Source organism: Martes martes, assembly GCF_963455335.1.
Source record: "Martes martes genome assembly, chromosome: 5".
NCBI lineage: Eukaryota > Metazoa > Chordata > Mammalia > Carnivora > Mustelidae > Martes > Martes martes.
This window is the reverse complement of record NC_137892.1, coordinates 68,204,571-68,231,721: the sequence shown is the minus strand read 5'-3', so window position 1 is coordinate 68,231,721 and position 27,151 is coordinate 68,204,571. Positions and strand designations below refer to the sequence as shown.

Sequence of the window (27,151 nt, the reverse complement as noted above, 5' to 3'; positions counted from 1 at the left end):
GCCGAAGGCAGAGGCTTTAACCCACTGAGCCACCCAGGAACCCCAGATCGTGTGGTTTTGGTAATTTCTAATAATTGTTAAGTATATAATGTTGGTGTTTTCTAGTTAGTATCATAGCGTAACTGTTTTTGCTTGTTAATGATATACTTAGGGATTGGTGTACCTGGGTGGCTCAGACAGTTAAGCATCTGCCTTCGGCTCAGGTCATGATCCCAGTGGAATCAAGCCCTGCATGGGGCTCCCTGCTATGAGGGGAGCCTGCTTCTCCCTCTCCCTCTGCCTGCTGCTCCCCCTGCTTGTGCTTCCCTCTGTCAAATATATACATAAAATCTTAAAAAAAAATGATATCCTTAGGAATTATATTTTAATGGCTTTGTGATATTCCATTATATGTCAGGTGTTTTAATTAATTGTGCCACTATTATTGAATGTCTGCATTGTTTGATTTTTCATCAGTATAAATAAGGCCATGATGAGCAACTCTATGCATAAAGCTTACTCTTTATGTTTTGGATGTGATCAGATTATAGGAACCTTTTAAAACTTATTGATACAAAGTGTCAGATTATTTTCTAGGAGGGTTGTGCTAATTTATAGTCACGGTATTAGGCATCCTAATTCTGTTTCTGTTTCACAAAGTTGAATCATTTGAGACCCTCTGGCTGTTTTACTGTCAGTCTATTTTTACTACCCAAAGCTAATTCGATGCCAACAACTGCTCACTTGCTGTCTCTTTCCTTTACTTGTGGAGATGGAAAAGTGGGAAGATGGGCAGGTCCATGGCCTAACCTGTTCTCTCTCTTGCTGAGACTGGTGAGAACACTGCTGGGGAAGAACAGTAATGAGCCAGAACATAAATTCTTTATTAGTCAAAAATGAGGAGGAACTTAATCCCTCCATAATCTTGGCCACCTGCTGTTGTGTGATTTATAGGGAGATTTTTAGATTCTCTGATTTGAATATTTCTTGCCAAGAAGAGGTAATATATTATCTTTGTGAATTGCTAGCATATTTTTTAGTGTAAATGTCCTCTGAATTGGGAAAACATTTGTTTTTGCATTGTTTTGTTTTTAATCTGGCACAAATTCTTCATGACACTATTTTTGGAATATTTTGATTTTTTAAAAAAGATTTTATTTATTTATTTGACACAGAGAGAGAGAGATCACAAGTAGGCAGAGAGGCAGGCAAAGAGAGGGGGAAGCAGGCTCCCCGCTGAGCAGAGAGCCAGATGCGGGGCTTGATCCCAGGACCCTGGGATCATGACCTGAGCCGAAGGCAGAGGCTTTAACCCACTGAGCCACCCAGGCGCCCCGGAACATTTTGATTTTTAATGGTATTTTCCATGGCATTCCTTACATTTCTTAAGAGCTAACATATATGGAAGGTTTTCTGTGTGCTAGGCATGCCATCTCATTTAATCCTCACAAAAACTCTTTGAATTGAACTTTTATCTTCATTTATAGGTGAAGAAATTGAGGCATAGGGTGGTTAATTAATTTGCTCCTCATTATACAGTTAGCAAAAGAGCTGGGATTTCAACTGTCAGTTTGGAATCAGAGTCTAAAAATCCTTAATCACTATACTGTGTTGCCTTTTAATAACTTAATTTTTTTTCCCTCCAGTATTATTGAAGTATAATTGACAACTAAAAGTCATGTGTATTTAAGGTATGCAACTGAAGTCTTGATATAATTTAATTCCTAACTTGTAGTGAAGCAATGAATATATTTTGTTACTTCTGCAATTCGTTTATGAAATGTATCTTTAAAAGTACATATTCTTGAGGCGCCTGGGTGGCTCAGTCAGTTAAGCATCTGCCTTCAGCTTAGGTCATGATCCCATGGTCCTGGGATCCAGGCCTGTGTTGGGCTCCCTGCTCAGCAGGGTGTCTGCTTCTCTCTCTGCCTCTGTCCTCTCCCCACCCCCCAGCCTCCCCCTGATTGTTCTCTCTCTCTCGCTTGCTCTCTCTCTCTCAAATAAATAAATAAAATCTTCAAAAAAAAAAAAAAAAAGAGGGGGTGCCTGGGTGGCTCAGTGGGTTAAGCCTCTGCCTTCGGCTCAGGTCATGGTCTCAAGGTCCTGGGATCGAGCCCCACATTGGGCTCTCTGCTCAGCAGGGAGCCTGCTTCCCCCTCTCTTTCTGCCTGCCTCTCTGCCTACTTGTGATCTCTTTCTCTGTCAAATAAATAAAATCTTTTTAAAAAAATAAATAAAAGTACATATTGTTATTCTATTTGGCCGTATATATGTTTAGGATACACTATCCATAATGTTACTGTGACTTTCCTCTGTGATTTCAACAGAATGGTCAAAAGTATTCTGTCTTTAAAGTCAGCATCTCCCTGTGGTGTGTGTGATTTATGTACATAATGAGTCTTACTAAAATCTGGTTTACATGTAATCATGAGATACTTATTTTGTCACCAGATTGTCTTGGTGTCTAAAACAGAAAGAGTTGGTTATTGAAAGTCAATTTATGCTGGCAATTTTCAGTTCTGCAGTTCTCACTGGTTGACGGACTGCTTATAGAAATCTCAAGCCATATATAAGATGTCACTGTCTTTGAAATTAGCCTTTTCCTAAAATGAAACTTCAGAATGGTGTTTAATTTGTTTAATTGTTAATTGATGGTAGCTCACATAATGCCTTTGCCTAAGCAGAGAAAAAGAGAGATGGCTCTAAGTTGTAAAGCACATCTGTAGGTTGTCTGCCATCCTATATGGAGAAGTCAGATTTGAGAGGAACGGAGCGTGGCATCACTTCCCTGCTTCCTCTAGATGAGGTCCACACAGAAAACAGTGCCATTGTCATGGGCTTGCTGATGCAAGGTTCCCGTTATTCCCTATGTATCCTAACACTTAGTCAGTCCTAGCAGGTTGTTAACAGATTGAGAAGACAATTACAATGTACATTTTTCCATTATTTTATTTCACATGATTATGTGTGTGGGCCTCTAAAAAACCCTGTTATTTAAATGCCCAGTACACTTCTGCACTCCAGAATTCCTCTGTTTATCCTCATTTCTATACTTTTCGCCCTTCAGACGGAGAGCACCTCAGGCTTTATTTGTTTCCAGTGTTTAGCAGAGTATATTTCACAATGTTTCTTTTCTTTTCCCTGCATCCCACTGTTTGGCTCATTGAATCATTTTGATTACCAGGTACCATGCAGAGAACAGAAATGTGACTTTCAGAGCATATAAATTTGGACCACTTTTCATGAGATTGTGCTATGAGTTGGATCTTGAGGAATCTGCAGTGGAACTCATCAAAGACCAGGTTATTGTCTTCTGATTGCTTTCCCTGTCTATGATTTCCTTGTGCTGATCTTGGGGTGTTTTTAGTGATGTTAGCAAAGGCATCTCTTTCTTACACACATTATTCCTGGGTTAGATTTTCAGAGTAAGGCTGCTGGGCTGAAGGAATCACTGTTTATCTGCATTCTAAGGTGTCCTTGCAGTTCTTGTTATGAAAAGGCCGAAGTCTTTTTAAACAGAGGTATAGGACAGGTGCAGAAAAGCTATATGTACAAATTGCTTTGGGTGTGACCTGGTACTGACCTCCTCTCTGAGAAGTTTTTTGTGGGTGATAGTTTAAGGCTGGCTGCCATCTTAAGATTGCCTTTCCTAACCTTCTCATATGCTTCTCCTGTGTGGTTATATTTTTTACTTCTGGTTGATGGCCACATTATAAAGCGCTTTTCTGTTTTCAGAATCCTTTCACATCTTCTGATTTTCTTTTCCTAAAGCAAAGATAACAATTATTTTTGTAATTATTTATGGAATATTTGCTATGTCCTCACTACTGTGCTTAAGCATTTTATCTGTTTGATTTGTTTCCCACAGACCCTGCTGAGGTAGATACTGTTAACCTATCCATTGTACAGATGAGGAAACTGGGTCTTAGAGACATGATAAACTCATTCATGGTCAGAAACATTTATTTTAGAGCCAGGGCTGGCCACCTGGGATACTTTTGTATTTTTTAGAACCCTCCAAACTTTTCTTTCTGTCTTGTACTCTTCATCTAAAGTGTTCTATGTGTGGTGGAACTGTTAACTCTTGGCTTGCCCCTCTTTTAAGGACACCCATGGCTTAGAAAAATGACTGTAATATATTAGTAACCAAAGAAAAGGTGGATTTGCAACAGTGTGGATTAGTTTGAACCAACTTTTTCCCTAAAAGACAAATGTACATATTTACATTTTAGTATATATTAAAATTCTGTAAGAATCTAATGAAACCCCTACTGCTTATCTTTAGGGGGTAGAAGTACAGGAAATTCTTACTTTTTACTCTATACCTTTTTGTATTGTTTGACTATTCAGTAATCATGTGTTGTAATTAGAGGGAAATGAAAATTTTACTGTAATGAAAGCCATGAGTGTAATGATAAAAACAAAAAGAAAATGCAACTTTCCTTTTTTTTTTTTTTTAACTTAGACTCATGTCTGAAATTCTCATATACAACCAAGTTTCCTGGAGTAGCAATATAAACTGAATTTGAGTCCAGTGACCTAAAGCCTAATCCTGTGTAACACCACTCTCAATTTAGTGTGTCCCCTACCCAGAATCCTGTGGTGCCGCCAGTGCGGTAGCCACTAGCTGCGTATATCTCTGGAGCCTCCGGACTGTGCCTAGTTCAAATCACATGTGCTATAAGGTGCATGAAGTGCATGATGCATTTCAAATCTTGGTATAAAAAAGAAGAAATGAAGTACTTTATTCATTTTTTTATTGATTACATGTTGAAATTATATTTTGGATTTAGAGGTTTAGGTAACATTATTAAAACTGATTGCATGTATTTTTAATTTTCTTAATGAAGCTACCTGAAAATATAGAACCACATAGATGGCGTACATTGTGGACGGGGCTGCTCTGGTGACTCTCAATCTCACTTAGAGTCAAACTCAGACCCCTGATCATGACTTAGATGCACCTTGTAGTATCTCATTGCCTGCCATCCCTCTTGCCCATTCCACTCTGGACCTTCTTATGCTTTTTAAGACATGCCATACCCATGTCCTCAGACCAGAGTGGTCTACATTCTCATTATTGAGGCTCTCCTTTACTTCACTGAGGTCTTTTCCCAGAAAGCCTTTTCTGACAACCTTCTACCATCTTCTCTTTCCCTTTTTCCTGCTTCATTGTTCTTTATAGCCCTTACTGATAACTTGAAATTACATTTTAACTTTTTTTTTTTTTACAGGTTTTACTCCCATTTTCATTTTTTCCCATGCCAGAATTTAAGCTCTACTAGACCATAAGCCCCACTAGAGTTAGGGCAGGGTTGTGTGTCTTGTTCATCATTTCTTTATTTTCAATCCTTAGAATAGGGTTTGCGTAGTAGATTCTCAAAATAAGAACTTGAGTAGGGTATTTAATGACGTATTTCAGTAACATGTGTTGCATTATCGTGAGTAAAAATGTTGAGAAAAAAAAAGTCAAGAACCACTTTTAGTGAATTATTGCAAAAAGTGAATTACTGTTTATTATTCATTTGCCAAAAGAGAATCATAGCTGTGTAAGACTGTCCTTGCTCAGTTTTCAAGCATACTGACACCTGCCGTTTCATATTAATATGCTGCCACCCACGTTGCAGGACCACCCCATCAGGGTTAATTGGCTTCTTTTCCCCTAAGCAGGTGAGCCATGTTTAATGAACATGTTCTTCAGTGTATTTTTGAAACTCTGAGAACTCTTGCCATACCTCCTATCTCGTTTGGTGTGCCCATTGCCAAAGGCATGACAGCCAAAGAGCGGCAGCCTCTGAATTTTTTTGAAGAATAAATCCTGATACATCAGAAATTTATTAGAGAATTCCGGGGACCAAATGGATAAAGTAAACACAAAAATAAGTCCTAGATAGAGAAGATGGAGTATAAGAGTAAATATTCACTAAATAGTTATAGCTTTTAACCAAACTGGTGGTGTTTTTTTTTTCATTAGCATTTACGAGGTTTCTTCTCAGACTCCACATCATTCAATATTTTGATGGATATGTTATTTATCAAAGGCAAATATTCAAGTAAGTATTGGAATTTATGTTTGCTGAAAAATTCTGTCTTTGCTGGTATAAGTATAGCAGTTGGGAAAAACAATGGACCATGCAAAAATGATGTTTATATTCCTGATGAGTGGCTAAATTATGGAGATTTCATTTTTTGAGGTCTGAAAAACAACTTTATTGCATCTTATGTCATGCCTTAAGCTAAACACCCAGAGTTTACTTACCTTGAAAATATAATAGGTTTTAAAATATTAGTTCTTGCTGTATGACTTGAAATATATATATATATTTTTTTTTTTAATTTAGTTAATTGCTAAATGTCTTTGACAGATAGCTTTTATTGTGGTTCTGGAATGCAATTTTCAGTGGGTGATGCTGAACGGATTAGAACTCTGGGGATCAATAGCCAAGAACTCTGAACTCCTTCCGATGCATTTAACACTGCCCACCCACTTGTCACTTTTCGTAGGTGCATTGGAAGTACTGATAGAGATGAAAAACCAAGATGTGAAGTTCAACAAAGATACCTATGTCCTTGCTTTTGCGATTTGCTACAAACTGGTAAGCCTGTCTTCCCTTAACTTTTAGAGCACTGTGGGTAGTGTTTGAGAGAGAATTTATTATTTTTTTTTTCTCTACAAAGAAAAATTTAGTTCCTCTGAGTCTTTTTTCCATCTGGTACAGATATTTCCATTTTAAATCTGTTCTTTTTTAGAAGGCTCAAGTTAGCCACATCATTCAGTTTTATCACGGGAAAAGCAATTTTATCGTCTTTCACCCTTCTCTGGCAGTTGTTTAGATAGGGAGAACAAGAGGTATGCTGGGTTCAAGCTCTGCTGTAGAGTCAGTCCTCTTGTTATTCAGCTCAAGCTGGACTGCGCTAGACAAGTCTTTTCTGTAGTTCTCACCCATGGAAATCTGACCATCCTTAATCAGTGAACTCAAGGGATACTTTATTGTTATCTGTAAATTTATTGGTGGTTCAAAGTTGGAAGTAATGTCTATCACCCAACATTCTCTAATTGTGTTCTGTTAGTATCACCTATGTGACACTTAGCACTCCCTGATATTATTCTAAGTAGGTGAATGTTTCATCCTCCCCTCTAGAGGTAAGGCTTGAGGCATTTTTGTATGCCAGCACTGAACAGCCCCGGTATACAATTGGTCTTTAATAAATGTATGTGACATTGAAGTGAACTCTTTGATGATGGAAAACATGACTTACAAGTCCATATGTCATTACTGTATCAGGATTGTTTTTTGTACTTAGGAACTATTTCTCCCTCATTGATGGAATGAATCAGTAAATAAAGAATAACTGAAAGAGTGCAGCGGCCAAGGTTCTGTGCATTACTGTAGACACTCATGTCATTTAAACTTTGGAAACTTAACTAAACCTTATTATGGCAAAAATGAAGGAACATCAGGCAAGGTGAATGAACATGGGCCATTAAAACACTTCCCTGATGGACGCTGGGGAGGGTATGTGCTATGGTGAGTGCTGTGAATTGTGTAAAACTGATGATTCACAGACCTGTACCCCTGAAGCAAATAATACAGTATACATTAATAAAAATAAATAAATAAAATAAAACACTTCCCTGAAAAGTGTAGCAATACCAATTTTCCAAAACAAGAGAGGCAGTGGGGTTATAGTGGAAAGAAAACCATCCTGGAAATTGAGAAACTTAGAGTCTAGTCTCAGCTTTAGCATTAACTGGCTTTGAAGTGGTCATTTAATTTATTTGTGAAACGAAAGGGTTGAATTCAAGAGCCGCAAGCTTTTACTATAAAAGGCCAGATAGTAAATGCCTTTAGAGGCCATGTATGGCCTCTACCACATATGGTCTCTCTCAATTGTAATTTGTTTTTGTTTTTACAAACCTTTAAAAATGTGAAAACCATTTTTAGCCATAGGCTAGTCTTGGCCTGAGAGTCTTAGTTTGCTCATTGCTAGATTATTAAGTAATCCTTTCTCTATTTTTTAAAGATTTTATTTATTTATTTGAGAGAGAGAGTGTGTATGTGCGCGCTCGCGTGCAAGTCAGAGCTGGGGCGGGAGGCCGAAGGGGAGGGAGAGGGTCAAGCAAACTCCACTCTGAGTGCAGAACTGGACACAGGGCTCGATATCATGACCTGAGCCGAAACCAAAAGTCAGACACTTACCTGACTGAGCCACCGGGGCACCCTTGTGTCGTCCTTTCCAGTCATACCATTTTCTTTGTCTGTGAAACAGAAGGCCAACCGAATACACGACACTTAAGCATCAGCTTATTCAGCACTGCAATACTGAGCTTTCTGACATTTTTAGAGATGCCTCCTTGAGTGTATAATAAAGTGGAGAGAATTTAATTCTGCTATTTAGGAAGGCCAGATGACATTTCTCCCCTATATTGTATCTAAAAATAACTTGTTTTACTCAGTGGAGAGGAGAGTTGAAAAATTGAACTAGTCAGCCATTACAAATTCCAGGTCAATTCTTGGAACTGCCTTCGCTCATCAGATTCAGTTTTTACCTTAGGTTTTGAGCTGTGAATCATGTCATAATAGATAGACATAGATGCAAAGCTAATACTGTTCTCATAAACGTAATCTACCTCTAGCATGTACAGAGGAAGAAGATTCAGTTTTACCATTGCTCTCTGCTGGTTTGTGTGTTGTTCATGTTCTTGGATTTGTTTTTAAGGTTTCTATTTTCATGGGATTCTCTCATGACTTACATTCACATAAGTGTTCACGTTTTCATGTATTTGGCTTAACATGGATATTTTCAGACTGGAAATCCCCTCAGGAAAACTTTATAGTGTTGCTGAGCTTTATACTATTACTTAATATAGTAACAAACTGAGATTTTTACACCTTTACATTATGGTACTTATGTCTAGAAACCAATCTGTCCAGATACAAAGAGACCTACACACTTGGTGGTAAAAAGGCCCTAGTTCGGAAAATTGACAAAGAGCTTTACAAATGAAGTTAATGTAGATTTGAAGTGCTAATGTATAGATAATTAGTTCTGTCTGCAAGTAGTCTCTATATGGGGCTTCATCTGTTAAGTGGCTTGAGATAGGCGCTGGGAAATTCTTACAAAAGGAAATCCAAAATGCTGAGCACTATTAATCGTTTTATTAAATTTAAAGGTACATGACATTATTTACTGAGCAATCCTGTCTCCTGCCAGAATAGCCCTGAATCTTTAAAAATCTGTACTACATTAAGAGAAGAAGCCCTGATCAAAGGAGAAGTCCTCTCCAGGAGAGCATCCTGTTTTGCTGTGGCATTAGCTCTGAATCAGGTAAGGTTATGCGAAGCACATTGGAGAGTGGAGAGATTTGACTGCTTTCATTTGTTCTTGTTTTTATTTATTTATTTTTTCCTTCTGACTGTATCCTGAAGAAAAAGTTTCTGTAAAAAGACCAATGCCTTTGGTGCCATGGCAACCTGCATGCGTACCTGTGCCTCCAAAGGATGTTTTTGTTTACAGTTGAGGACCTACCATGCATTGCTATGTAGAAGGGGCTGGCCAGGATTCTGTGGAGACTTAGTGGGGGAAGCCCTACTCTGAGAGAAATTTCTCAAATAATGCACATGAAAATTTCAAATGATCGGTTTACTATGTAATGTTTTCAGAACAGTTTAACTTCATGCTCTTCACAGTGAAATTTACCTCACGTGAATGAGGAATCCTGCCTGAGTCAGCTCATTGTTTAAGTGGGGTCATCTTAACATTTCTTAGTTCAACCCAAATACTCTCATTTGGAAGAGGTTCCAGTGATCTTTTACCTCACCCATCTCTGGACAAATAAATGGGGGCAGCAGGGATCAGAGAGAAGAGAGGACCTGCCTGCTGTCACAAGCAGTAAAGGACAGTTCGAGTTGGAACTCTGGAATACTCCACCACTCCTTGAAGTGCCCTTCCCAAGAGGTCCTATTCCAAGGCTTAAAAAATGTGAAATTAAATGTTTCATATGTGGTAAAAGGAGGTTTTAGGACAGCAAAAATAACCAAGACAGTTTATTTATCCAGCTGGTAAAGTATGGCTGGAGAACCCTTGTTTATCATTAATTAGAAATAAAATATCAGGGCAATCTATTTGCATCTACTGCTGGGGAAGTCATTGAAGGACAAAGACTGAAGAGGATGCACAGTTGCTAGTTTCTGCTGCTTCAACTTTCTAAGCTTCCCTGTCTGGCCAGGGGCATTGCTTTGTCTGAATTTGTCATGAGCTGAAGGAGATGAATTAAAGTCCCTTTTTAAGAATGTTTGTTTCTTTTGTAGCTCCTGTAGTTTTCTCCTTTATGCGTGTTTAAGTTATGCCATTTGGTGCATTGATATGTACAGTTGTGATATAACACTGATGCATTTATCCTTGTGAATCTGTCACTGTAGCATTATAAAGTGACTCTCGTGGTCTTGTTTCAGGCTTCAACTCTGAATTTCCCTTGCCTAATGTTAATATCTCCCCCCCGCCCCCGGTTTTTGTTTGCCTCTTTGGTTTATTTAGGTTTGTATTTACCTCCTATACACATTTTCCTATCCTTTTATTTGCAGTCTTTCTGAATTGGTTTGTTTTTGTGTATCTCTGGTACACTGTATAGATTTGAACTTTGTTTCATGATACACTGCTAATCTTTCTTTTAACTTAACATAGACATAGATGCAAAGCTAATACTGTTCTCGTAAACGTAATCTACCTCTAGCATGTACAGAGGAAGAAGATGGTGGACACAGAGTATTTCATCTTAGGTTTCAGTTATGCTTTGTTTTTATAACATTTAAAATTACTTATAGCATGTAGTGGTTTTCTTTGTTTTGGTTTGTATTTTTGCTTTAGTGGTTACTTTAAAACCGTAACTTGATTTAATATACTTAGTTCTCCGATTACCTTCACTTCACCTGTTAATTCCCTACTATAAGTAGTGCTGAATCTAGTATATTTCCTTTTTTCTCTTATTTTCCTTCTTCTCCACTATCCAATTCTGGTTGATACATTACCTTTCATGGTACTCATTTTTCTCTTAAATGTGCTTGATTTGTCAGCTTTAAATGCTATTTTTCTGACCCCATGTAATAAAGACAAGGCACTAGGCGTACTTTCTCTTACATTCTTTCTCCCTTTGTCTTCATTATCCAAGACTATAACACTTGTACTCCTTTCTGTAACCATATTCCCCACATTTGTTTTAGTTTTATATATATTTAAACATACATTCTTACATATATTTAAATATATTCATATATTGAAAAATATTCATTTAGTATTGGTTTTCTGGTCATCCCTTTGTTGATTGAAATGTGTCTTCTAGTAAAGTGTCTTCCTTCTTTAGAGGGAGAGTGCTCCCTAAGTTCTTGGTATTTAAAATTATTTGCCTGGTTTTTTTTTTTTTTTTTGTCTTGAACTACATTTTGACCAGATATAAAATTTTGAGGTGACACTTGGTTTTCCTGAGGTTTTTCTGTGCATTGCTCTTCTGTCTTCTAGTAGAGAATATTGCTGTGGAGAAATCTGAGGCATGCCTGATTTTGTTTCCCTGCTTCTGAGTTACTTGATCTTGTTTGTTTTTCTCATTACTGTCCTCTGTATCCATGGAAACATTTCTCTATTGGGATTTCTTCATCTGCCAGTTATTTTCTGATTTTGTTTCTTTCTCATTTTTATATCCCTTTTCTCACTCTTTTGTTCCTCCTAGTGTCCTTATATAGATCATGTGCTGGTGCATTTTTGAGTACTCGTCATTGGAAACAAGTTTCTTGGACCAACCGCTTACAGAAGATTCATATCAGAAAGAGACCAGAGCCATGTTGCCATGCTCTAGACTAGTAGGAATTTTTTTTATGTAATGCGTTTTGTCTGCAGAATGCATAGGCTTTATTTCTCCCTGGCTAATGGGAATAGGCACGGAGGCAGTTTTCAATGAAAAATCTCATTCTCTGACACTACCGTGGCAACAGATTATTTCCTGCAAATACAGCTGATCTGTTTAAATTTTTGGTTAGCCTCACCTTTGCCACAAGAAGGGTCCAAAGGACTTCTCATTACTAGTCCTAAATTCCATTACCATCACTGTAAATGGAATTCAGGTTTCGTACTTCAGGGAATGCCCCTCACCTTTGAGAACCACTTGGTGGGCTCTTGCTAAGACAGGCAGCAGTGGTCTCTGTGCACCACTTTGTCCAGACCTTACCCCTGTGCTCTGTCTCCTGTGTTGTTGTCAGTGTGTCCATTTCTTCTGTGATTTGAACTTTCTGCTCTCTTCTAATGATGTCATAGTTGGAGTTTGCATTTTCATAGTTGGAGTTTGCATTTCTGCTTCTCCATCTTGTTTTCTTTTTCTCTCTCTCTCTTTTTAAAATCTTCCATTGGGATATGGAGAAATACCAAATTTATGCCTCCATCTTAAAAACTGGAATGCGGGCAGATTATTACAACATTCAGTAATCTTCAGCTTTGGAATGCATAGGTCATGGGATGAAAGGCAGAGCCTTGGGAATATAGTTGATGGCATTGTGCTAGCGCTCTTTGGTGACAGGTGGCAGCTACCCTTGTGGTGAACATAGCATAATGTATAGAGTTGTTGAATCACTATGCTGTACACTTGAAAGTATTACAACATTGTGTGTCAACTCCACTTGAATAAAAATTATGTTTTGGAGGCATTTTTAAAGTTCAGTAATATGCAGGGTGTCTGGGTGTCTCAGTGGGTTAGGCCTTTGCCCTCAGGTCATGGTCTTAGGGTCCTGGGATCAAGCCCCACATCGGGCTCTCTGCTCAGCAGGGAACCTGCTTCCCCCTCTCTCTCTGTCTGCCTCTCTGTCTACTTGTGATCTCTCTCTCTGTGTCAAATAAATAAATAAAATCTTAAAAAAAAAATTCAGTAAGATGCAACCATAGGAAACATTTGATATAAGAAAGTTCATTTTCGATTACCAGAAAAACTTTTTCTTTGTGGACTTGAAAACCCCTGGGGCACCATGAACAGGAATATCCTACTATCATTTTTTTTTAATTTTTGAAGATTTTATTTATTTGATAGAGAGAGACCACATGCACAAGCAGGGAAGGGGCAGAAGGAAAGGGAAAAGCAGACTCCCTGCTAAGCAGGGAGCCCAATGCGGGCCTCGATCCAAGGACGCTGGAATCATGACCTGAACCGTAGGCAAACGCTTAATAGACTGAGCCACCCAGGCGCCCTGTGGAATATCCTGCTATCTTTAAGCAATCTTTATGTGGGACACCTGGGTGGCTCGGTCAGTTAAATGTCTGCCTTTAGCTCAGGTCATGATCCTGGGATCCTAGAATCAAGTCCTGCATTGGGCTCCCTGCTCAAAAGGGGGGCCTACTTCTCCTTCTGCCTGCCGCTCCTCCACTTGTGCGTGCTCTTTCTCTGTCAAATAAATAAAATCTTAAAAAAAATAAACAATCTTTATGATAGCAGTGGAATGTTCATATGACTTTGAGTATAACTTGTTTTTCTTTCTTCTAGAACGAGGTAGCGAAAGCGATATCCATTTTTTCCCAAATCATGAAGCAAGAAAACATACTGTGCACTAATTTAAATGTAAGTGACTTCTTTATTGTTTAAAGTAAATCTTGGAAGGTGGTAAAATGATATCTAGTTTTTTAAAATATATGTATGTTCAATTTTGATCTCCTAAGATCTTGATTCAGTTCAGTGATTTATTGAATTCTGTGTCACAGTATAGGTAGGCCCTGTAATAGGAGTTAATACAGGCATTTATGAATCAGTGGAAAATGTAGATATGCTCAGATATAAGATGTAGCTAAATGCTGCAAGTATAACACATGACTACAGAAGGCTGTAGATACAGAGAGGAAGGACTCTATTTTCTCTTGACTAAGACTTGAGAAAAATCTTTGTGTTAATTGCATCCAATTCATTTTACCAAACATAGGGATTCAGTATACCTATGGTGCATAAAATAGTGCTGGCATGGTAAGCACTCGGTATATGGTAGCTATTTTCATTCGATGTTGCCAGCCTGCCACGGCCCATCTGCCTCAGTAAGCAGTGAGTCATCCACACCTCCTGGAGCAATGAAAAAGATTGGGAGCCTCTTTGGTCATTAGAGACATCAATGACCACTGGCCTCACTCAGCCACCCCCTACTGAGGCCCTGCTTAAGCTGAGTATACTTGTGTTATGGGGCATTGAAAAAAAAGCCCCTAACTTTCAAGAACTTAGTCTCGAAACGTTAAGGGGTCAAGGTGAGGAAAACATTGTCAAAAGAACAGAAATATGTTCTAGTATAAACTATCCTAGTGTAAACTAGGATAAGGGCTCACAGCCAGTGCAGTGTTGCAGCATGGGGAGTGAAGGGCTGACCAATGTGAACAGACTGAGCGTATCTCAGGGAGGAATTGCTGAGCAGTCAGGAAGGACAGGGCCATGGGATTGGATGGATGAGGGTGAAAGGGCATTCTATGTTGGGAGATGAGTTTTGCTGAGGGTTCCATTAAAAGATTGTGAACTTTTAATCATAACCACTTCTTACTAGCTTTGAGCTCATCCTTAAGCAACTTACTTAAACTCTATGATCCCCATTTTCCTTTTATCTGAAATAGCAGTAGTAATGAATACATTGCTGTCTTTTCATTGAGAAAATTGAAAGAATAATGCATTTAAAGTAGTTAACATAGTACCTGGCATATAATCAGCGTTCAGTGAATGCTTGGTGATACCAGTTTTATTTGTTTGAAATGAAATGTGTTACATAAAGAAGAATATTTATATGTAACAAATCCTATAACCTAGTGAATAGGAATTCAGCATAACTCCAAGGTTCTATGGTTTTCATTTCTTCCACAGTGATTATCCTCAGATGTCACCCCCAGAACAGTGCCCAGATGGCTTTCAAGAGAAAGACTAGTTGAGCCTTTATAGTAAACTTTGGACAATAAGGTTGCCAAGATATCTGAGATAAGACTACCTTATATTTGATCTCACATTGACTTTTCAAACTCCTTTCATGTGTGGGAAGGATGAGCCTAGGCAACCAGAAAGATGGACACAGTGGTAGTGGAGACCCTGAAAAAAGGATGGTTTTGAAAGGGAAGAGACTAAATACTAGAAAAGTATCCAAAAAGAGATCTTGCAGTTTTTAAAGTACATGAGCCTCAAGGGAGGATGAATGTCAGAGCTGTCATTTAAGAGCTCATCTATATAAAACTAGCAGTGGATCTGATAGGAACTGACAAGTGCCAAAAAAAAAAAAGTAAGAGGACCCCAAAGTGAGTTAGTAAGTCATCAGTGGTGAGGCAGAGGAATCATCAGAAAAAGACAGGGAAGAAATAGCACCAGTGTGTAGAAATCTAAGAGAGCTGACAGCCCTCCCTGTCAGAGCCTGCTGCAGACAGCCCCTATCCCAAGACTGTATGCCTATGCAGAAACTGCAGGTCAGAACAGATGGGTCAGCCTGAAAAGCTCACAGGCATGAGCAGATTTGGGAAGTCAAAGTGGTAAAGGTCCAAAGTCCAGAAGTTCACGTCATTAGATCCAACAATATCAGTAAGCCAAACACATTAGAAAGCCTGGTCTCCCAGCAGGTGCCATATGTGTTGTACCTTCTTCTCTGCTTCCTACCGGATTTGGACAGCTCTGGGTATCCAAGTGTATCATTGCTTCTGAGAGAGAGAGAGAGAGAGAGGCCTGCAAATGAACTCATTTCATGACTGGGACAGAAATAGAATTGTTAGCATTTCAGTTGGTTCATAGCATCCTGCGGGAAAGACGTACACAGGAGTATGGTGAGAAGAGTGTCGTATGGATCACTGGTAGCTTTTCTTAGAGTTGAAGTGAGCTTGGAGGGATCAATAAGGGTTGGTGGTGAGAAATTGAAGAGCTACAGATCATCAGAGTTTTAATTTAATTTAGCTACTTAGTATTCATTGGTTCGTTTTATATGATACTGTAAAAACAATATTTGGCCGTATCATACATGTGGAAAATGGAGTTTCAAAGAGTAATTAATCACCTAAGTTCTTGAAACTAATTATGTAGCAGAATCAGAGTTTTAACACAAAAATGTTTGACTACAAAGTCGAGGGTTCCCCCACCACTCAAGACCTACAGAGACAAGGGTGTGTCTTATTCTAATCCAGGACTGGGATTAGCTGCGCCTCCTGAATGATGAAAAGGACATAGGAGTGGATGTCAAAAAGCCAACTTGCCGGTACTACATGCACTCCTTGTCCCTGAGTTTAGATGCTTCAACTCTTGCAATCCTTGGCTATCTGTCAGTGGTTATGAGAATCTAGTAATAATTTTTTTTCATATGAGAGAGTGCTTTGTTGGAAATAAAACAAAGGCTGCTGAGAGTGAAGCTATCTGTTCGTATAGGAGGAGAAATCCAGAGCATGGTGGGAATATGCTAATGAGCCCAAGCAGCAGGAGTAGCTCCTGTTCTCTGAGAGCTAGAAAGGAAAGGTAGCCAGTTAAACTTGGTGGAATGAGCATGTTTTGGGCAAGCACTATGTAAGGAACCTTGAACTAATCTTGAATATGAATCATCCCCTCCATGAATTGGGTCACGAAGTATATGTTGTTCAGAAACTTAAAGACCATTTTATTGTTTAAAAATGCTCACTCAGGAACTTTTTCCAAATGTCCAGTCTAAGTTGGTCATATTTCAGTGTAAATCTGTTTTGGCTTCCTTAGGGATGTTGAAAAAGAGGTGGCTGCCATTCTAAGGCTTAATAATCTTTCAGATTCAGATCTCTGTTATTAGAGCACGTTTTAAAAAACTGATTTAATGGGCCCTCGCTTCTCTAAGGCTGAGTCATCTACTTGGAATCCTTAAGGGCACTTTGTTAATTATTAAGAAACAGAAACCTGACAAATAGGCTGAGAAAGTCTGTCAGTAGTAGCAGAAATAAATGAAGTTTTTTTTTCTGATCTACTTTAAAAATTAATGTCTTATACTAAAATTTTTTCCTGCTGCCATTTGGAATTTGAACTCACCTCATTTCCCCCCCTCAACTTAATTTTCTTTTCATCAAAATTGCTTCTGCTGCCAATATGACCCAGAGGGCCTGATTTTCCATTTTCCCAGCTAATACTTGCTACACACTGAATTGATTTAGCAGATGATCTCATTGAGGCACATGCATCTTGGCTCTGCTGTCTGAATTTAAACCCATCAATCTCAAAAGAACTATAGTCCCCTCTTTAGCAGTGTTGATCAATATCAAAGGATTAATTTTCACTTCTAAATATGTTAGAAAGTAGCCAAGACCAACATGGGGTAACTTTCCACTGGTGCTATTTGAATTCTAATCATGTCTCTAGAAATAAGGCATGTCTCCAAATGGACACCCATTTTGGAATTGAATTACCTTGCCGGGGAATTGGCAGTTGGTTAGTTTTGCTGCTTTTATCATTATTTGTCAACACAGATAAATGTTTTAATGCCCCTTTCTCCAGTCACTAAAGTCACCCTAAAGTGAGAGCCCATGCTAGGAAGTCTCCTAGGCTGCATGGGGTAGGCAAGGAGACAGAACTCATTTCTCGTAAATCCCTTTGTGGCAGCGTCTCGCCTGGAAGTTAAGAATTGCATTTTAGTTGAGAGCAGTGTAGACTTGAGAAAAATAAGAGTCTATACAAATGAACAGCTTTGTTTTTCTTCCGTGTAGAAAACCAGAGATGGTCAGTTTGGGTCTGGTGTGACATTTTAGGGTAACATCAGGAACCCAGCCTCTTTCTGTATTTCACAGCATCGTCCTGAGCATATGATTTCCATCCATTTCACCTATTCCAGCAAGAAGTAGGAAGAATGGATGTCTACATGAATGGATGGATGTCTCTATCCATTCATGTCTCCATGTCATCCGTGGAGACAATGGATGTCTCACCCAGCCACTTGTACTTACATGTTATTGGCAAGAACATAATCCTGTGACCATACCTAGTAGCAAAGAAACCTGAGAAATACAGTCTTTGAGTTTGGTACATGGCAGCATCAGCTGAAGTTAGGGAGTTCTGTTAATCAAAAAAAGGGGGGGGATGGATATTATTTAGAAAATTAGCAATCCCTATTCCACTATGGTATTCTACTTCAAATATAGCAAACTTGAAAAGGAAAAAGATGAAATGCAAATTACTGCATGGTCAGGGCCTCTCTTCCTTTTTTTGGTCAAAGACATCCAGTGATTTGTGAACATTTCTTAGGGTTTCAGAAAATCAGAGGGGCAGGAAGTGTCCTTCCGTAGTTGTTTGAATAGTTTTTCCTAACTAAATTCCCCCTATTCCTTGCTAATTTTCCCAGCCTTTTGTTTGGAATTTGTAAGATTAAAGCAGTGTGCTGTACCTTGATCTAGTTTACCTTAACCATAACCTAAGGTTTCAGTTGAGACAAGCTTTCCTAGCTTTAAATTTTTTCTTGGCTTTTTATCAGTAACTGCCTCATCTCTATTGCCCTTCATCAGTATATTTCGAGGAATTGAACTTGACTCTTGAAATCCCTTCTGAGTCAGACATAGTTGCTGGAGGCAGGGAGAGAAATTGGGAAAACTTAAGAAGAGATGTTGAAATCTTCCAGGAGCACATCATTAATAGTTTCTAGTGTGGAGCTCTAGGAGACTTGTCTGTGTAAATTGCTGGGGGACCTCAGCTCTTCTCATTCATTATTGTTGAGGGTCTACTAGGTGCCAGGCACTAGAGACTTAACGTGTAACAAGGTCGACTTCTCCTTGCCCTCAATAGGATAGCTGCCAACCCAGTCAGCTGGTTTTTATTAACAAGACTTTGAAGTACTATTAGTAAGAGATTTTACCCTACTTTTAAGCTAACAAGTTAATCTTCTGTAGTTTGTGATACAGTAGAGTTCACAAGTCACGGAGAGGTGAAGTGCAGTTTATTAATAAGAGCAGTGGTAGTAGCTACAACATTTGCATTTTGCATTAGTTTCTTAAATCCAATTCCCATAGGGTGACATGAGGTCTGTATTCCTTTTATACGTACAGGAGGTTATAGTTTAAGAGAGGAGTCTTGAATTTGGAGAACTCAGATCTCTCAAGATGGGCAGTAAGCATGCCTGCCCTTTTGTCTGCATGTGACACCGTGTATGTCTTTCCAAGGTGTTGGTTATATGCATATCCTTGAAAAAATAGCCTGGAACAAAGGCAGTATTGGAAAAACAGTCTGGAACAAAAGCTTCTGCTTGAATGTGAGAAATCTGTGGAGTGTTGCCTCCTAATGAAAGGTGTGCTCATGATTTTGCCTTTGCTTTAGAACACTGGACTTACATTGGGTTCTTTGGATTTAGTCTACTTGCAATCTTTTCATTCTGTTCTTTGGGACCAAAGATAATCAAACTTAAATTGTTATAAAATGGACTATAGAAAGAACTTAGCTGGTTTGCTATAAAAAAAAAGGAATAGCTCTTCCAAAACACTACTTTTCCAAAGGATCAAGAGCCTTTAAAATGGTTACATCCTTTGACTTTGTAATTTCACTTCTGGGAAAATCAAGTCTTAGAAGTTAACAAGATTTTTTTTAATATATGCACATTTATCAATATATTGAAGAGTGGTATTGTTTAATGAATCATTGTATGTATATGATGGGTTGCTGTGCATTCATTATTAAAAATGAGGTATTCTGTAATTTGCTAATGAGAAAATAATCATTGTATAACAATTGACAGGAAGCAGCATCAGATCGGAGGAAAATTATAATTTCATGTATTACCTTCCAACTATATTAAACAGTAGATAACATTAGTTGGGGAATTCTGGCTTATTCTTGTTTTCTTTAACCCTTTCTGTATTTTTCAAATTGTACTAGCGAATGTTGGTAAAGAAAAGGGGAAATGTGGGTGGGTTTTTTTTTTTTTTTTAAGATTTTATTCATTTATTTTAGAGAGAGAGAGAGAACATTAGAGAGAGAAAGCACGAGGCGGTGAGGGTCAGAGGGAGAAGCAGACCCCCTCTTAAGCAGGGAGCCTGATGTGGGACTCTATCCTGGGACTCCAGGATCATGACCTGAGCCGAAGGCAGACAGTTAACCATCTGGGCCACCCAGGCGCCTGGGAAATTTTTTTTTTCTTGTGTTAATTGTGTCTATCTGATGGAAGGTAGTTAGTGGTACCATTTTAAAAGCCAAGTACAGTACCCAGTTTTGGAAGTTTCTTAATGGCTGCAGTGTAAATAGGAGTACCTCATTAAGCCTTGAACCAGCTTCCACCTTATACCTCCAGCAACTGATTTGCCTACAATTTCCTAACGTAAATAAATAAACAAAGGTAAAGGTTTCTTTTGCCCCAGAGTCAATCTTCACAAGATTGTGTGATTGGCCTCTCCTCTGAATCTAGAAGGACTAGGGAAGAAGAAACTGATAGTAATGTTTGCGTACCTCCTGTGTGCTGGCATTTTATTTGATGTTCACAGTAACTCAAATGTGAGGTGTAAACCTATTTTCCTCATTTTACAAATACAGAAGTTGTAAGAGGTTAAATATATGACCATTCATGTAGCTGGTAATGGCCCATGCCAGGATTCCAGCCCAAATGTGCCAGGCTCCACAATCCCTATTTTCTGCATTTCTACCTTTAAGCAAGTTTTGAAGTTGAGGTGTTTCGATTAGCTATTGGAAAATAAATTTTGGCTGGTAGACATATATTCGAAGTATTTTTCAACTTGTGCAAAAGAATGAATTAGGAAATAGCATGAAAGCAAGTAGATGCCTATAAATGTAATCTGGTGTAGCAGAGTACTTGTATCATTGTTGAGGCCTGGCTCAGTCTTGGTTTTGTTTGTTTTTTGTATTCAGATTTTGATTCATATCCAAGCGAATATGTTGAAAACCCTCATAGAGATACTAAAGGATGCAGCAGAGGGAAGTTTATCAAAATTTGTGAGAAGACAGGAGTTTTCAGAAGAAGTGGTGAGTATGTGATTGCTGCAGAAATCATTTAAAGGTGAAAGGACTCTCATTAAAATGTGCACTTACTGTCTTCATTCTCCAGGCTGCCACCTTAAAGAGTGTCAAATATGGCAACACCTCTCTTCTTCCTATTATAAGACTTCTGAGTTTGGGTGCAACGATCTTTTTCTTGCAACAGAAAATACCCTCTGAAATTCTAGGAAAACTTTGTCCTTTTACTTTTTTCTCACCATTCTGCTCCCCACCCCCTCCCCCCCACACACTGTTTTCCTGGATCCTGCTCCCCTTTTCGCTTTCCTTTCTCCTCAAGCCTCCGGTGCCTTCTCCCCATGCCCCCACCCCTGTTTCCTCTTTCATGGAGGAAATGGAAGCAATCTCCAGAGAATGCTGCCGCAGGGACAACTTTTTCCCGTCCTGCTGAGCCCGTGGTGACCATCCACACCTCTCTAAAGCAGGCTCCCTCATTGAGCCCTGGAGCCCATCCCTCTGACCCACTGCAGGGCATCAGTTCAAAAGATGTCTTACTCTCTTTTGAGCATCATTAATATCCCCTTCCCTGTGGATCTTTTTTATCAGCAAACAATCAGCTACAGTATTTCTCATCCTAAAAAAAAGTCTTGGGGGCCTGGGCTGCTCAGTCGGTTAAATGTCTGCCTTTGGCTCAGATCATTGGGCTCCTCACTCCTCAGGGAGCCTGCTTCTCCCTTGGCCTCTGCCCCTCCTGCTGTTTGTGCTCTCTCACTCGCTCTCTCTCAAATAAAAAAGTCATTAACAAAAAAGTCTCCCCTATTTAAACAAATGACAAGACATGCTGTGTGTTGAGATAGGAAGACTCAACCCCATCAAGTCAGTTCTTCCCAAGTGATTGTGATTATGTAACCTCCTAGTTAAGGTTTACTAGAAAGAACAAACTAGCAAGAATAACTGGGAAAACCCTATGAAAGAAGAGCAGGAAGAGGTACTAGACCTGCCAGATATAAAACCATATTAAAGCTTGTATAATTAGAACTGTGGTTTTAGGTACTAAATAGGCCAGCTAATGGAACTGTATAAATGTTTCTGTAAAACTGTAAAACAAAATTAAATAAAAATGATAAGTGATTTCCAAAAATTAAAAGCAAAGGGAAATGAATGAACCCATGTCTCACACTGATGGCTTAAGCACACAAAGAGGACGGGACGCCTGGGTGTCTCAGTCGGTTAAGCATCTGCCTTCAGCTCAGGTCATGATCCTAGGGTCCTGGGATCGAGCCCCACATTGGGGCTCCTGAGCAAGGAGCCCACTTCTCCCTCTTCCTCTGCCTGCTGCTCCCCCTGCTTGTGCATTCGTTCACTCTCCTCTCTGATAAATAAAATCTTTAAAAAAAAAAAGGGACACAAAGAAGAGTTACTGTAAGTCATTTGAAATTTAGTAATTTGTATGTCTATAACTAAAGGGAAAAAACTGTAAAGAAATCATAAATTACTGGCAGCGATCAGTTTGTTAGTAACGATATCAGTGTTGTCATTTTGACTTATGAAGGGGCCTTTTGCTAGCTTCTTGCTCCCTCCCTTGGCTTGTGATAGTACAGGTCCCTGCTCGAGTCTGAGATAGCAGGGTTGGCGGTAGAGTGCAGCTGGCTCCTTTCTCCCCCTCTGCCACACTGTTGCCCTCCCCCTTTCCGTTTCCACACTTCCACCCAAACGCTTCTTCCTGCTGGCAAAGGAAGCTTGTCAGGAAACTGACAGGGTTCGGTTAATTTAAAGCTCCTTTCTATTATAATTCTTAGCTTTCTGTAGGTGGTGGTCCACCCAAGCCCTTTTGGAGTATATTTTAAAAAGGTAGGGGAACTGGAAATATTAACAGGTTTTAGGGGCACCTGGGTGGCTCAGTGGGTTAAAGCCTCTGCCTTCAGCTCAGATCATGATCCCAGGGTCCTGGGATCGAGCCCCACATCGGGCTCTCTGCTCAGCAGGGAGCCTGCTTCCTCCTCTCTCTGCCTGCCTCTCTGCCTACTTGTGATCTCTCTGTCAAATAAATAAATAAAATCTTTAAAAAAATAAAAAAAAATAAACAGGTTTTAAAGTGCACAATTGTGTACATCCATTACTGACACAACTTCAGTTTTCTCAATAGCACTGATGTGAGTCACTCTACTTAGACCTGGTCCATCCATATGTTGTCCCAATTACATGACTTAAGCATCCAAACTCCATATTGAAAAATGCAGGTTTTTATCTGATATTTTTTCCCCCAAAGTGTGTAAGACTGATCTACTTCAAAAGCTCCGCCTGTCATCGCGTGTGTTCGCTGGCTGTTGTGGGGCCGTGCAGGGAACTGCTATCAAGAAATAAGGGACTGCTTTGACTCCAGCAGCCTTTGAGCCAGCTCAGAGTATGCCTGCTAGACAGTAGGTGCAAAGGGTCTCCTGTAGCACTTGTGTCGTACAGATGCACTGTGGGGTGTTGATACCAGCAATTGTTAAAGATGTCTCGTGTGTGGAGATCAGGTGCTGGTATACCACCAGAGGAATTTGGAGAATTATTGATATTCTTAATTACTATGACTAAAACCACTCCAAACATTAGCTGTTGCTTCATTGATTTCTTTTTTGAAACTAAACTAACAGTGGAATACAATCTCTTTTCTGCTTAAACCATAGAGTGGTTCTAATGATACCATTTGGTATTTGTGTAGTGCTAGGAGAGAACTGATGTGGTCTATGCATTTAGAGCAAAGTTATCTCCAGCTTGGTGTATTTGCTTGGCTGCTTTGGGAAACCATATGCTTCACCTCAAGTCATTTTACCTTCAACCTGAGGGGGGGAATAAAGAAGCTATTCTTTTTAAGAACATAACAAAGTACTATAGAACTTCTTACCTAAATGTTCGGTGGGGAGCCCTTGTTTGAAAGAAAGGTATGCCAGCAGCAAATAAGGTTATGATATATTTAGAAGATGACCAGAGGATTTCTTAGGGACCTGGAATACAAGTAAATTTCATCAGAAAATGTTTACTTGGGGGCACCTGGGTGACTCACTCGTTAAGCGCCTGCCTTTGGCTCAGGTCATGATCCCAGGGTCCTAAGATTGAGCCCCACATTAGGCTCTCTGCTTACTGGGAAGCCTGCTTCTCCCTCTCCCACTCCTCCTGCTTATGTTTCCCTTCTTGCTGTCTCGCTCTCTCTGTCAAATAAATAAATCTTAAAAAAAAAAAAAGAAAGGAAGGAAAGAAAGAAAGAAATGTTAGGTTTTATCATTTCTTTTTTAAGGGAAGTTTTTTGGTTTTTAGATTTACTTATTTTTTAGAGAGAGAGAGTGTGTGTGCGTGTGCACAAGTTGGGGGAGGGACAAAAGGAGAGAGGGAGAAAGAGAGAGAGAGAGCTGACTCACCCTGAGTAGGGAGCCTGATGCAGGGCTTCATCTCACTTCCCAGAGATCATGACCTGAGCCAAAATTAAGAGTAGGATGCTTAACCAACTGAGCCACCCAGGTACCATGGGTTGTATCATTAATAAGGATTGAACTAAGTAAATGTTGATTTTGTTTACAAAGTAGCTCTGCATTGTAATTTATTTTTTTTTAAGATTTTATTTATTTATTTGACAGAGAGATAGATCACAAGTAGGCAGAGACGCAAGCACCAAGAGAGAGGAGGAAGCAGGCTCTCCCTGCTGAGCAGAGAGCCCGATGCAGGGCTCGATCCCAGGAACCTGGGATCATGACCTGGGCCAAAGGCAGAGGCTTTAATCAGCTGAGCCACCCAGGTGCCCCTCTGCATTGTAATTTAGACCTCACCTATTTTTATAGAATTAAATAGCATTTATATACTTGTGACTCTGATATTTATACTTTTGGTCTAAATATTTATACTTTTTATACTTTTGGTCTCCTCCTTGCATTATATTGGTATATAGCTAACAGTCCCTTGACTTGCCTATTTAGACCTTTCACAGGCATCTCACCCATGTCCAAAACAGAACTCTTGATTTGTTCCCCCTCCAAATCCGGTCCTCCCATCTTCCCCGTCTTCATTAATAACCTCACCCATCACCAAGTTGTTAAAGCCAAATTGGGAAGATATCTTTGATTCTTCCCTTTTCCTGACATCTTCAACAATAAATCCTTTCAGTTGAACCTCCCAAATATACTTGTTATACATCTATTTCTCCATCTTATGTATACATTTTCCAGTCTAGACTGTCATCCTCTCTCATCTGGACTACGATACTGGCCTCCCAATTAGCCTTCACCCTCCATGTCAGTACACAGCCATTTAAACCTAAGTCAGATCATGTCCTAATTTGGACCTTCTGATGGCTTCTAGAATGAATTCCAGAAAAGTTATACTATGTGCTATAAACCTTTACATAATTTGGCCCCACCTCCCTTTCTGATTGTTAAATTGGGCAAACTTTGTTTCCACTGCTATTTAACTCTTTATCCTGGTATGTTTCATTGTATATTATGTACCATTTGAACACCCTTTTTATGAGATATTAGGAATGATTTTCAGGTACTAATTCTGAATTTTGTGTATAGCTTGTGGAATCTGTTCATACTTCTGTGTGCCCTGGTACCCTGGTTTTCATCATATAGGTATACACCGTACATTTTTATGCATTTGTATCTCTGCTTCTTGGAGGATAAGAAGAACAAAGAAGAAATCTTGCAGACATATAATGTTCTGCTTTTCTTTTTCCCAGCTGGCCAAAGCGAGGGAAAAAGTGAAGGATGTGCCTGCCCTTCTAGCCAGATTTGATGAAATCTGTGGGAAACTGCACATAAATGGCCAGGTCACCACTTACACGTTGGATACTCTGCTCTGCCACACCCCTGGGGACAGGAAATCCCACATGATGCTGTTAAACAACAGGACAATCAGCCATCGGACCTTCCAGCCACTCAATCAGTCCCTGTGGGCAGAGTAACCCTTGGTTCAAACCCCCCATGGGTCTGAGCTGGAAGGGGCCTGCTTTTAGTGAGTCAATGGCTTCCTAAGAAATCAGGCATTATACTCCAGTGGATGGCATATTAACGAACACTTGGTCTTCTTAAATTTCCGAGTGCGTTGAGGACTGGCATGCTGACTAGAGAAGTTAATGTTGTGCTCCTGTGAAGATCTAAATACAATCAAGCAGAAAGCTCTGTTCCTTCAGGAAGGACCCTTCCCCTGTGTAAACCTCTGAGGATCTGTGAAACATGGCTGCGGTCTGCAGTCCAGCTCTGGTACCAGAGTAGAACCCAGTAAGCCCCAGTGGGAAGGAATTCACCCTAGGTGGTCAGCTTCAGTGAATTTTCAGGGGAGTAATTACTTGCAGATTATACCCTTGATGAGTTCAGGAGGTCTAAAACCTAGCGTGCCACACTGGGCAATAACCCAGGATTTTCTCATGGCTTCTGTCATCCTTTATCTGTGACCTTAAATAAGATACTTGTGAACCTGCATATGGACTTGAAATTTTCACTTAAGGTTCAGTAGTGTCAAATTTTCTCAAAAATGAGAGAAATAAAATGTTCTTGAGAAAACATCTTGAGGTTGTTTTGTTTTCTCTGCAGCACAAACTAACTGAGAACTGATAGGTAAACCAAAATTTAGATGGTTACCACTGTGGTTATGGACAGGCCATGTGCTTTTCAAAATAAGTGCCAATAAAAACCCCGTAATGCTATCTGTATTGTTTTGTTTTTTATGTGGATCGTAAATGTTTGGTTCTACAATTGTCATGTTAATGATCTTCTCTTTTCTCTTGGGATGCTTTATTTTGTTTGTAAAAAGAAATGTGCTGTGACAGCAGGTTAAAGCTTCCTCATCCTGGTCTGTCAAATGATGGTTTGAAACACAGCACTGGTGAGTTGTGCCTTTTGTTTCTAAAGGCCCACCTGATGTCCGACCCTCCTGTCTGTCATCCTAGTGTTCTGTACACTCTCTCTTCAGTGCCGTTTCAAAAACTAAGGTTTACTTTTAACTTGATTGTTTTTCAGAGTCAAGAATTGTTTACAGAATCAGCAATTTTAGAGTAGGAGGAATGGTCTGAATCTCCTCATTGAATTCCATCATCTTTCAGGTGAAGGAAATGACTGGTGCAAATTGGTAGAACTAGTTAGAGGTGAAGCTGAGATGAAAATCCAGCTTCCTAGTCCAGTACCCTTCCCAAGAGAGCATGTTCTGTCTCTTCAGAGAGAGAATACTAGGAAAGGGCTCCCACTTATTGGGTAGCTTAGTGTGTGGCCACAGGCTCACTTCACTCTCCTCATT

At 39.5% G+C, this 27,151-nt stretch overlaps 1 protein-coding gene across 2 annotated transcripts in view; it reads left to right on the top strand.

Moving 5' to 3' along the window:
* PTCD2 (pentatricopeptide repeat domain 2) overlaps positions 1–26,564 on the top strand; it is a 33,355-nt gene extending 6,791 nt beyond the window's left edge. The window contains exons 4-10 of one of the 2 annotated variants that reach the window (XM_080804283.1): positions 3,164–3,281; positions 5,954–6,032; positions 6,484–6,575; positions 9,196–9,309; positions 13,499–13,573; positions 20,801–20,914; positions 25,599–26,564. In XM_080804283.1, coding sequence (XP_080660409.1) covers positions 3,164–3,281; positions 5,954–6,032; positions 6,484–6,575; positions 9,196–9,309; positions 13,499–13,573; positions 20,801–20,914; positions 25,599–25,823 — 817 coding nt within the window. In that variant the 3' untranslated portion in view covers positions 25,824–26,564. The remainder of the gene's footprint in view (positions 1–3,163; positions 3,282–5,953; positions 6,033–6,483; positions 6,576–9,195; positions 9,310–13,498; positions 13,574–20,800; positions 20,915–25,598) is intronic. The other variant, XM_080804284.1, reaches the window with a different exon arrangement.
* The last annotated feature ends 587 nt before the right edge of the window (positions 26,565–27,151 follow it).